An 11,507-nucleotide genomic window follows, 5' to 3' on the forward strand; every position below is an offset into this window, starting at 1 on the left:
TACGGCGATCATCGATCTGCGTTCACCAACGCGCGACGAGTCGCACAGTGATGACGAAATGACAGGTTACGCTGCACTGTAGGATGTTTGACATCAGTAAGACGCAAAGATGCGATCGATACATAGTTGCAATTATTATGATAATATTTTTTAACGGCCTGTGGATTTACTGCAGACGGTTTGTCTTATCACTGATGTTATTATGACGCAACATCAGTAAGCGGTATGAAGACGGTGGGGGGGGATCCAGTTTAGCAGCAGCCAGAATGAATTAAAAGTGATTTTATATAGACTGTCAGATGAACTTGTACTTTGTCTCAGTCGCTTAATGTCACGAACACCTGGGCGTTCTTAGTCATTTCTTCCATGTATATGCAAGGGAACCTCCCGGGGCGGTGTGTTTTGAAATTTGAGCCCGCTAGCTGTCAGGTAATGTTGGATAACGCCGGTAAAAAATAAAATTGTCAACTCAAGATGAGTCGCGCTGACGTAATTTTCCTATGTTCGGTTACCGAGGGCATGGAAACCATGGAGAAAAGGCGCTGTAACGAAACCTCGTAAATACGCGCCTACCGCCGGCCACCACACACACCTGCTCCAATGAAACGTGAGTCGACTGGGCAGCTCGCTTAGTGTGGCCCACGGCATGTGTTTGTTTACTCTGTAAATAAATTGTGTGGCTCGTCTCAAAATTACGTTTTGGAGATGGCAGCCGGCGCCCCGTGGTGACGACACAACCGCGTCTTACGAGCCGGTCAGGTGAATCCACCGTGCTGCATAGGAGTCCGATGTTTGTTTGCCTGTGAAAGCAGCCGAGGCGCTGGGGGGGAGAGGAGTTGCCCTTATGGCCGAGCGACGCAGGATACAGCTGACCACGCTGTCCAACAACGTGCCGCTGGCGCTGCCCGCAGCGCTGCTCAAACAAGTGCCGCCCAAGCAGCAGGACTCCGGGGTCCCCGCGGTGGGGGCGGCTGCGGCGAACGGTGGGAAGAGCGAGAGCACCCTGCGTCTCGTGCTCGCCCTCTTCGAGCCGGACCAGAGGCGCTGTCCCGAGTTCTACTACCCCGAACTGGTGAGAAAAAAGGTAACGCGACTTCTTCTTCTTCTTCTTGCTAACTTCGGGGACTAGCAGCAGCATAGTGCTAGGAGCGAGTAGTACGGGTGGCTCCCGAGTTGCAGGTTCGAATCCCAGTAGGTGGAATGTTTTAGTCGCGTTGGGTTTTCTTCCGGTGCTCCGGTTTCCGCCGCCTCTAAAGACCCGTCTTTCAGGTGAACTGGCCACTCCAAGGCAAACTGCTCCTAGTGTGTGATTAAACTGGCGTCCAGGTGTCCCCTACCTTCAACCTTGACCTTGTACCCTCTCCCTGTCCGGGATAGGCTCCGGAGCACCTCGACCCTGTAGTGGGCAGCCAGTTTTTAATATCAGTGTAGTAATCATCTTTGTTTTATATATATATATATGTGTGTTATATATAAAGTGTGTGGAGGGGATGTGGTGGTGCAGCAGGTTTGGCTGGGGCCTGCTCTCCGGTGGGTCTGGAGTTCAAGTCTCACTTGGGGTGCCTTGCAATGGACTGCTCTCCCGTCCTGGGTGTGTCCTCTCCCCCTCTAGCCTTGCGTCTTGTGTTGCCTTGTTAGGCTCTGGCTCGCCGCGACCCCATTTAGGATAAACAGTTTCAGACAGTGTGTGTGATAAAGTGTGTGTATGTATGTATGCACAAATACTAGTAATGGGTATTATTAATATATTAATTAACCCACAGTATATATATACACTAATAATAGGTACATGTTAGGACTCCCTTTTTTTGTGTTTTCAGAAGAATGCTGCTCGTATTAGTGATTATGTATAGTTTTTGTACATTGTGCACATTCTCTGCTGGTTAGTGCCAAAAGTTGTTATTCGATGGCCCACTTGTTCAGAACAATGCAGTCAAACGGCCATGCAAGAGTTTGGATGAAGAGGAGAACCAGGGAGAGATGGAAGCCATTGCCAAGAAGTTTGAAGAGAAATATGTAAGTTGTGGGATTTTTTTTCTTGTGAAAATATTAAGATGTGTTTGGGATGATGTAACTGCAGCACCTTTAATGTCAGGGTGGAAGTAAACGCAAGAAGGACCGTCTGCAAGACTTGGTTGACATGGGATACGGCTATGACGAAACTGATTCGTTCATTGACAACTCTGAAGCTGTAAGCTTTTTTTTTTTTTTTCTTTTTTTTCTCCCTTTAAAATTTAGTAAGATACAGAGATTACTAATGGAATCTTTCATTATTTGAAAGATTAAAAGATTTCATTTTGTTTGTCTTGCAGTATGATGAACTTGTGCCAGCCTCTCTCACAACGAAATATGGCGGCTTTTATATAAATTCGGGGACACTACAGTTTAGACAAGCATCTGAATCAGAAAGCGATGACTTTGTAACAGATGACAAGAAGAAAATCAAGGCACCAAAGGTAGGTAGTTTTTGTGGATGTTGACATGACATAGAAATACAGTACCAGTGAAAAGTGAGTACACTTGCAGGATACGTTTTTTTTTTTTTTTTCCCTTGAGGTATTCAGTTAATAACTTTGATTAGAAATGAGCCAGCATGTTTCCCCACCTCTTCTGCAGTAGTTTCCATTGATGTAGGACACTTGTAGGTTTTTCGCTTTCACTCTTCCATCCAGTTTGTCCTATACAGGTATTGCCCAGGTTCACCAGGTGTAGTCAGACTTCTTACTGGTGCAGTACTTTTTATTTACATTTGCATTAATGTTTTGGCACACATTTCTCCAATGTGATGTACAAGTTAGTTTATTTTGGACCAGGTCAGGAGGGTGCCACTTGATCTGTTTATCTTGTAGAAGCGAAAATCAAAGGAAGAAGGAGATACAAAGCTGATGAAGAAGAAGAAGGAAGATCAGCACAAAAAGAAGCCGTTGAAGACTGGGTGAGTATATAATGAACAGTACAATTGCTGTACCATCAATGCGGTACTGTTATGGCTGTTTTTTGGGGGAAAATACAATGTATCTGAAATACACATAACAAAAAACTTTGTCTTTATAAACAAGGTGTCTTTTTGCTATTTTAATATTTTCCTAATGGTTACTTTGTTTTTACTTCTTGTGGCAGAACTACCCACCCCCCCTTTTTCCTTTTAAAAAAAAAAAAAAAAAAAAAAGCAATATTTAGCTATTTGATTTGGCCTTATTTTGACAATTATTGGCTACTTTGTGACCTCTCCCCAAATTTTTTGTTCGTTATGTATTGTAAAGTGCTCTGAGTGCTTTTTTTTACTCATTCTCTCACTATTGTTTAATTATGTATAATATGTGTCACATCTGCCATTTCTGTCCTGGCATTGCTAGTCTTTTAAGAGAATGTAATGGCTTCTAAGGTTAACCTTGGTCATCCCTCTTCTTTTTATTATTCATTTTATATCTGTTGCATAATAACGTAACCCAAGTAAGTGTGAACATCTGTTTTTTTTTTCCTTTCTTTTCAACCTGGTTTTTAAAGTTGTGAATTTATTTAATGTTACTCATTATTTTTTTTGAAGCATCATGCCACTAAATGCCAGTGAAGAGAAGAAGAAGAAAAAGAAGAAGCATGCCAGTGCCATGAGTGTAAACGAAATGCTAAAGAAATTTCAAAATGATAAAGATTCTTTGCTAAAAGAAGAAACAAAACCACCTCAGAACACTCAGTCTGCCTGGTTGATGACACGAGAGATGGACGCTGGCTTAAATGTCACTGACCCCCTCCTTTCCCTCATTGGTTCAGCAAATGAGAATGATCTCTTCCAGGCAGCTAGCACAATCGATTTTGACATTGACCTGGATAAACTTCTATATGATTCGCCTGAGCCAAGCCCTTCTGGTTTGGATGAGAACAGTGATCCCATGGCTACGGGGCAGGCTCAGAAGCAGCCCCTTTCATTCCCAGATGGACTTCCACCAGAACTGGAGAAGAGAGTTAAAGAAATGACTCAGGTGCGGTTGAAATTGGCCTTACTCTGATTAACAGAATTTGTGAATGCTTTTACACTTCAGGGTTCTAAATTTTTGCACAGCTTTTTTTGACAGCAAAGAGAAAAATAAAGTTTATTTTGTTTTATACGATACAACAGATGTTTTTTTTCCCAACTGATGCGGAAATATTCTCTCCTACTTTATGCCCTCTTTTCTCAAAAAAATCTAAGTGATTGTATAGTTACATGTCTGTATTCCACAGGCTGCTAAAGGTTCAGATGGAGAAGGGAAGCAGAAGTTCTTCACCCAAGATATAAACAGCATGCTGCTTGAGTAAGTTGTGTGTGTGGGGAATAATATTAAATTTAATTGTAGAATGTCTGAATGTGCAAATCATATTAATTGTATTAATTGTGCTTTTTATTGTCTTCAGCATTGAAATTCAGTCTCGAGAGTTAAACAGCCCCTTGCGCTCTGGGATTTATGCATACTTGGCCTCTTTCCTACCATGCAGCAAGGACACGTTACTCAAGAGGGCGAAGAAGTTGCATTTACATGAACAGGTTTGAAACTGCTATTTCTAGGGGGAAATTTATTGCATTAAACCCTTGGGCTGGAAATGGGGAGCTTTGGCCTTTAAGGGCACCAGTCCTTCTGTACTAGGTATTGAAATATTTGCCAATCTCAGAGCGTATCATCTTTATGATGACAGCACAGAATGTTCTAATGCTTGCAGGCTCCCTTACTCATACAACCAGCACTAGTCGTGCAATGTCAAAGTGGCATTCTGTAGTGTAAATCAACATCTAAATCAATCCACTTTGTTTGGCATTGTTACGACAATCATTATCTCATTTTCAGGATGGCCGTCTCAAGGAACCACTTCAAAAACTAAAGGAAGCTATTGGTAGATCAATGCCAGAGCAAATTGCCAAGTATCAAGATGAGTGTCTTGCACATACTCAAGCAAAATATGCAAAGTAGGTTTTTTGTCAAAGGCTGATAAAAAGATTGTGGTCAGTACAAAAAATGTGCAGATTTCATTTGGAATTAATGTTGAAGGTTATTTGTAAAAATCAGTTTGGAAAATTAATGTTTTACGTGACTTTTAAGGTGTCAGGGAATTCTTATGCTGTCTAAGGAAACAATTATTTTGCAGAATGTTGGAGGAGGGGAAAGAGAAAGAACAGAAAGAAAAGGCTTGCTCAGATGAAGATGAAGACGAAGACAAAAGTGGAAAACGGGTTATGGGTCCCAGGAAAAAATTTCAGTGGAATGATGAAATCAGGTGGGTTTCTATTGGTACTAAAGTATTAGTGTTTGTCTTCCAGCTATAACCAGTGGTAGTACGAACAGGAGTACACATTTTTGAAGAGGGGAAATTGGTTATTGTTGTTCTTCAATGTCAGTTCAAGGTTTAACTTAATGCCTTTAGAGAAATGCATTGTGACACCCTAAAGCTATTATGAGGTCAACAAGACTTGTTGAATAATGAGGCTAACACCACAAAGTCCTGTAGGGCACAATAGCAAACTACACAAAATCTAAATGTGTAATCTATACTGTGGTTACACTGAGGAAATCCGGTAGTTTTGTTCTCATATAATCATTCCCTTGATGGCCTAGATGTTTTTCTTAAGGAAACAATTTCTAAAAATTGTAGACTTTTGTAAGTCGCTTTCAGAAAAAGTGTCCGCTAAATGAATACAGGTGGTGCCCGATTTACAATGGGGTTATGTTCTGCGAAACCCATTGGAAGTCGAAAATGCATTTGATGTACCCAGTACACACCTCTACGTGACAGACTGGGCGACGCTGGCCAGCAGCAGCGATCTGCATCGCTAGAGGGTATCGCTCCACATTTCACTTGCCCGGGAAAAAAAAATCAAAATTCGAAGTATGGTTTCTACCGAATGATTATCGCCAGCTCACCATCATGAAGTCAAAGAAATCGTAAGTCAAACCATTGTAAATCGGGGACCACCTGTAAACATAAAAATACTGATTTGCTGGTCTACACACAGCTGTAATGAGGTCAAAGCAACAAGTCGGTGTCTCAAGTACATCATTGGTTATTGTAGGCTTCCTTAGATAAAGGCAACTAAAAATAATTTCCACATACATGTGAAATGAGGTTGACCATCTGCTGTATGCTTAGCATTAACTATCTGCACTTCCACCAGGGACTTCCTCTGCAGCGTTGTTGGACTGAAAGTTGGCAGCTATGAACTGGAAAAAAACAAGTCTCAAAGTCCTGAGGAATATCTGAAGGCTTTCCTTGAAGCTGAAGTTAAGCCACTCTGGCCCAAAGGATGGATGCAGTCTAGGTGAGTAATATTAGAGCAATATACTATACATCTCCTTCATGTAGTTTGTCACTTTCATATGGGTGAAAAGAAATTGCTTTTGTTTCCTCTTAAACAGGATAGAAGCCTTTCTTTTTATATTTAATGCCCGTCTTTTAATATTCTTCCCACAGGATGCTGTTCAAGGAAAGCAGGAGAGTTCACAGTCACATCACCTGTCTAGCGTAAGACTTGCATACAAACATACGCATTTAATGTGAAGTCCTGACATCTGATGTACACATTATGAGAATTCGCTATACTTGCTGAAAGAATTGTGCTTTCATTTTCTCATACCAGGACGAAGAAGAAAGTCATAACTGCTCCAAAAGTGAAAGTTAAGGTATGTAACATTATCAATTGTTACATTTAAATATTTGGAAATGCTATAATGCTAGCTGGTCTTGACAGTTTTTTTTTTTCCTGTATTTATTATGGTTTATATTGTTTAACAGGACTTTTTTTCCCCCTCTCTTAGGAATTGGCAAAGGTTGAAAGAAAGATCTGTTCCACATTGCCGCCTTCAGAAAGTACCACTGTGTTGGCTGGTGGACCATCTGGCACCCTGGTTACTTCTTCTGCTTCCTCAGCCCCCAGTGCTACAGCTCCCAGTTCTGGAACTTCTGCTGCACTTCATCCCTCTAGTATGGATGACTCGCTGGATGGAGATCTGATTCACAATCCACCTTCACTGGGAGCTGTCTCAGAGGAGCTGGCTGCACTAAACAGTGATGGGAAGTGCGGTCCCGATTTCACCTTCTCTTGCAAGCCGCCTCCTGAAACACTGGCGATCACACTGGAGGATGGGAAAGCTACGCAGAACCCACCTTGCTCCACGTCATCATGTTTGACGCCAACACAGTCCCCTCTTAACCTGTTAGCAGAACAAGCCTTGGCCCTTGGACAGATTCCCCAGGAAAGGAAGATGGACAGTGCTCAACTTTTGGTGATACCAGGTTACAGTGACCTGCTGTCCCAGACATCCATGTCCAATCAAGCTCTGACTGATAGTGTACAAGTTAAGCCAAAAAATTGTGGGCTGTCCAAAAGCAGCCAGTCTGTCTTGTCAAGTTCCTTGTCATCACCAGCTCTGAAGCCTTTCCTACAGCACAACCAGCACCAGAAGTGTTTTCCTGCACCTGTAAGGTACAATCTCAACAGTCTGCTGAGCAGTTCCCAAAGCAAAGCTTCAAAGTATGTGGCCCCTTGTCTTGGTTTGCAGCAGCCCACATCTAAATCACAGACTTTCCTTCCTCTTCCCTGTACCCTGCCAAATAGCATGCTGCCCACATCGCCCAGCATATCCAAGATGGCTCCTTCTCAAGGGCCTGCCATGAGTTACCAGACAAAACAGCAGCATAACCCCACCACCGGCATTTCTAGTTCCTCCTTCCAGCCCATCTTCTCCGTGGTAGCCACGACTAAGTCCGGGGCGTCTCAGAGCAGAGTGGTGCAGAGCGTCCCAGGCACATTGAGCTCTGTGACCAATGTGATCGCATCGCACAAATCCCCAACTCCTACTCAGGTCTCAAGCCTGCCATCACCCAACACAGCAGCAAAGAAAACCCCCTCTCCTCAGAAATTGACTCTGGTGGCGCCTCCTGGTGGTGAAAATGGAGATTCTTCCAATGGAACTCAGGGTGTGGCCCGGCTCCTTACTTCCTCCCTTGCACCACCAAAGTCTGTTCCAGCAGCAACTGTGAGTCAGAGGACTGGTTCCTTATTTACATTTTCCTTTTCTGAATGTAGTTTCCTTTTACTGAAGTATTCAGAACTACTTACTGTAATGCTATGGTTTTATATTTGTGTCCTTCATTCCAGGTTCAGTAGCTGAACAGGCTATGGTCTCAACTATTGCATGTTATGGTACTTCTACTGTTAGGATATAAGGGCTGTAATTTGAAATTTATAGTGGTGGAATAAATTGGCTGCAAACTGGTAAAATGGGTTGATGGACTCTATGGGGGGGTGCGGGTGTGGGGTTGGGGTGCCTCGTGACAGACTGGTGTTTCATGCTGGGTGTGTCCCCTCCCCTTTCGGCCTTGCACCCTGTGTTGCCGGGTAGGCTCCGGCTCGCCGCAAGCGGTCATTGACGATGGATGGACTCTAAGTTATACTTAAAACTTGTCTATGACCGATTGTAAATGTTTAAAATTCTGTAACATATTGCTTCACATGCAAAGAGAAATTTTGTATACAAATTGACTTTTTGTTGTGATGTTTCTATCTAATTGGCTGATTTTGTTTTTCTCTTCACTGAAGGCCACAAAGAGTGCCACAGCAGCACCTGCCCTACCCAGCCCTCCATCCCTGAACCTGTTATCACCGTCATTCACAACTGCTGGGCAGACACTGGCACCTGGGACTCTGGGGGTTCTCCCTGGCCTTGTCCCAATGCATGCATTCAGCTTCCCCGTCCTCTCCTTCAGTCCTGACTCTGCGTCCAAGGCTCTGGGGTCTACTGATGCCATTGTCACGGGGCCAGCTCCTGGGACATTTCACCACGGTCTCACCCGCAGTAAGTGTGTTTGGCTGTGCATAGCAGCAAATACCTTGTTCTTTATCAGTTTTTCTGTTGCTTGCCTGGAGGAACATACTCCTGCACATTCTGTCGCCTTCTGTTCCCATGCTTTGTTTCATTCTGTGAATTATTCTGTGCCCAGCCCATTTTCTTGGTTTGTAGCGTTTGTTTCATTTTCTCTGCATGCAGAATCACCCGAAAAGCAGGTTTCTCAGGAGAGTCGGTCAAACCACTAAGTCTTAGTGCATGTGCATACACGGGCTCTATCCTCTTCACTCGTTTGCACTTGTCTTCTTTCCTCTTCCTCTAGGTATTTTTGCTGGCTTGCATTCTAGCACCCTCCACCCACCGCAACTCCCACAATCCACTCTCTCCCATTTACAGCAGAATCTGCAAGGTAATTTGGACATGCACACATTTACAAGTGTTTCTGTGGTCATGTGGGCCAAATGGCTTTCCTGCTTCAGCCTTACTCATTGTCTTGCATTTTTGTCTGTTCAAAAAAAATGTGCCAATCCAATTGCTTATATAAAGTCTGCCCCCCCCCCCCCCCCCCCCTTCCCAGACATTCTTGAACACTGGATAAAGGTACTTTGTAATATGGTCTACTCTACACACCCTTTATTCAAACTGACATACAGCTTAGTTGTCTATAGCTGTTTACCAAAGCTATCTGGCTGTCCTAAAGGTATACCTCCCTTCTTCACTGTTTTAGGTATACCTCGTTATGCCAACGTCTCCTGTTGGTTCACCAAAAAATTCAAAGGATTATTACGAAGTAAATTCCACATACGCCATTACAAGGTGGAATTTTCCACTTACAATATTTTTAATTTGCTTGAAAGGCTATGATTTGTTACTTTATAGATAACTTCAAATAAATTTTACATTTATAGTTACTGTAATCCCAAATCTGTAAATTTGTATAGTTCCCCCGTCAATATATATAAGCAGTCCAACTATCCAGTTCAGTAGTTAGGTTGTTTTTAAGTTTTTATTTTTTATTTTTTCAGATGGAAGTCAGATCCTTGGTGATGGCACTAATGCACAGAGAAAGATACAGTGAGAAAAGCAACAAACTATTATTAACTTTTTGAATTGAAGATTTCTGAGATCATATGAATGGGAGCACTGACTGTACTTAGCCAAACTGGAATGTCTTTTTTTTTTTTTTTTTTTTTTTTTTTGTTTCTAAACTTGAGGTTAAATTGTTTAAGCAGATGGGTTTATCCTTTACCATAATCTTCTTAAGTCACACTACTGTGCAAAAGTCTTAGGCATTTAGATGTTTCACAAAAATATTTGTTTTAAGCATTTATTTAATGTCTTCTGCATCAGCGTTAATGGGAAAGAGCATATTTCAGATTTCCAAGCATTCCTTTTGCAAAAAGTTACAGTATTACGGTGAGGATTTTGTATGTCATTAAAGAAAGTACACATACGCACACACACACACTATCTGAGACTGGTATTGCGATGAACTGGAGCCTAACCCAACAACACAGGGCGCAGGGCTGGAGGTGGAGGGGACACACCCAGGATGGGACGCCAGTGCATTGGAAGGCACCCTAAGCAGAACTCAACCCCCAGACCCTCCAGAGAGCAGGACCCAGCTAAGCCCACCGCGACTCCTCTCGGGACAAGCGGTTGTTGACGATGGATGGTTACTAAGATTTGTAGGAAGTTTATTAATTAAGAGCATTATTTTTGGAACCATTCTCACTTTACAGCTGTTTTTCCAAACAAGTGCCAAAGATTTTGCACAGTACTGTATGTACTTCGTATGTTAAATGAGTTAAAAATGCAGTTTTTTTTTCTTTCTTTCTTTCTTAGGACAGTATGTTTGGTCATTTGTTTTGGTGTTGCTTTATTACAGTGTTCTAAAATGGCAATTTGGGTAATCTGGACTCATTGAAAAATACCAAGTATTCAGCTTTGCACTGTAAATGTTTTGAGTTGTTGAGGCTGTATCCTCATAAGATCTTTTTTTTAGTGTTTTCCGTAAAATTACGCAAAATCTTTGTACTTGTAAAAATTGAAGTGTGCTACAATACAGGATGAGAGTGGGTTGAGCGTGTCTTTCAAAAAAGCCATTATTAAATTCGGGCTGTACTACTGAGCAGTGTTGAATTGTTCAAAAGAGAACTATTTTACAGCAAAATTTGCCACCTTCAGTGTATTTTCCAAAACTTAATACCAATATTTACTTACTATTATCATGTTTATTAACTCTCAACCTTAACAGTTCAGACCCTTACAGAAATAATTTTGATTTAACTGCATTGTCCAAGCTCAGGACATTTCAAATTGATCATTTTGAGCCATGTACTTGAATATTTTGTATATATTATAATGCAATGCTCTAGCTAAATATGAAATTGCACTTAAAAATGCTTCATTGTACTAGTAACATTTGTAGTGGAAAATTATTTCAGAGTATGAAGTCTACTGAACTGAACTTGTTTTGAAAAAGCTTCATGTTTTGTATTTCATAATGTATTTAAATGAAGATTGTGAGATAAAGATTTTTTTCTTTAAATGCAATTAGTCTCATGTGTTTTACTCCCCACCCCCCCAATGGACTGACAAATTCAGAATGTATACTGAATAATGAGTATGCTCTATAGGTTCTGTGTCTTTGACCCTAAATGCATAAGCTGTGAAAAAGAAGAATTTCATTAC

General features: G+C 41.8%; 1 protein-coding gene across 2 annotated transcripts; it reads left to right on the forward strand.

Moving 5' to 3' along the window:
- Positions 1 to 47: 47 nt before the first annotated feature.
- On the forward strand, positions 48 to 10,140 carry ubn1 (ubinuclein 1). Of its 2 annotated transcripts, XM_018740230.2 has the most exons (17): positions 48 to 1,084; positions 1,924 to 2,016; positions 2,096 to 2,191; positions 2,313 to 2,456; positions 2,850 to 2,935; positions 3,548 to 3,980; positions 4,222 to 4,292; positions 4,393 to 4,522; positions 4,821 to 4,939; positions 5,119 to 5,247; positions 6,143 to 6,286; positions 6,439 to 6,489; positions 6,605 to 6,647; positions 6,783 to 8,003; positions 8,567 to 8,822; positions 9,136 to 9,222; positions 9,839 to 10,140. In XM_018740230.2, exons 1-17 carry the CDS (start codon positions 845 to 847, stop codon positions 9,889 to 9,891), a joined length of 3,396 nt encoding a protein of 1,131 aa, XP_018595746.2. In that variant the 5' UTR covers positions 48 to 844; the 3' UTR covers positions 9,892 to 10,140. The 2 variants fall into 2 exon arrangements, with proteins under 2 accessions (XP_018595746.2, XP_018595756.2); XM_018740240.2 differs by lacking the exon at positions 9,136 to 9,222.
- The last annotated feature ends 1,367 nt before the right edge of the window (positions 10,141 to 11,507 follow it).

The sequence above is a fragment of the Scleropages formosus genome, chromosome 20, assembly GCF_900964775.1.
Source record: "Scleropages formosus chromosome 20, fSclFor1.1, whole genome shotgun sequence".
NCBI lineage: Eukaryota > Metazoa > Chordata > Actinopteri > Osteoglossiformes > Osteoglossidae > Scleropages > Scleropages formosus.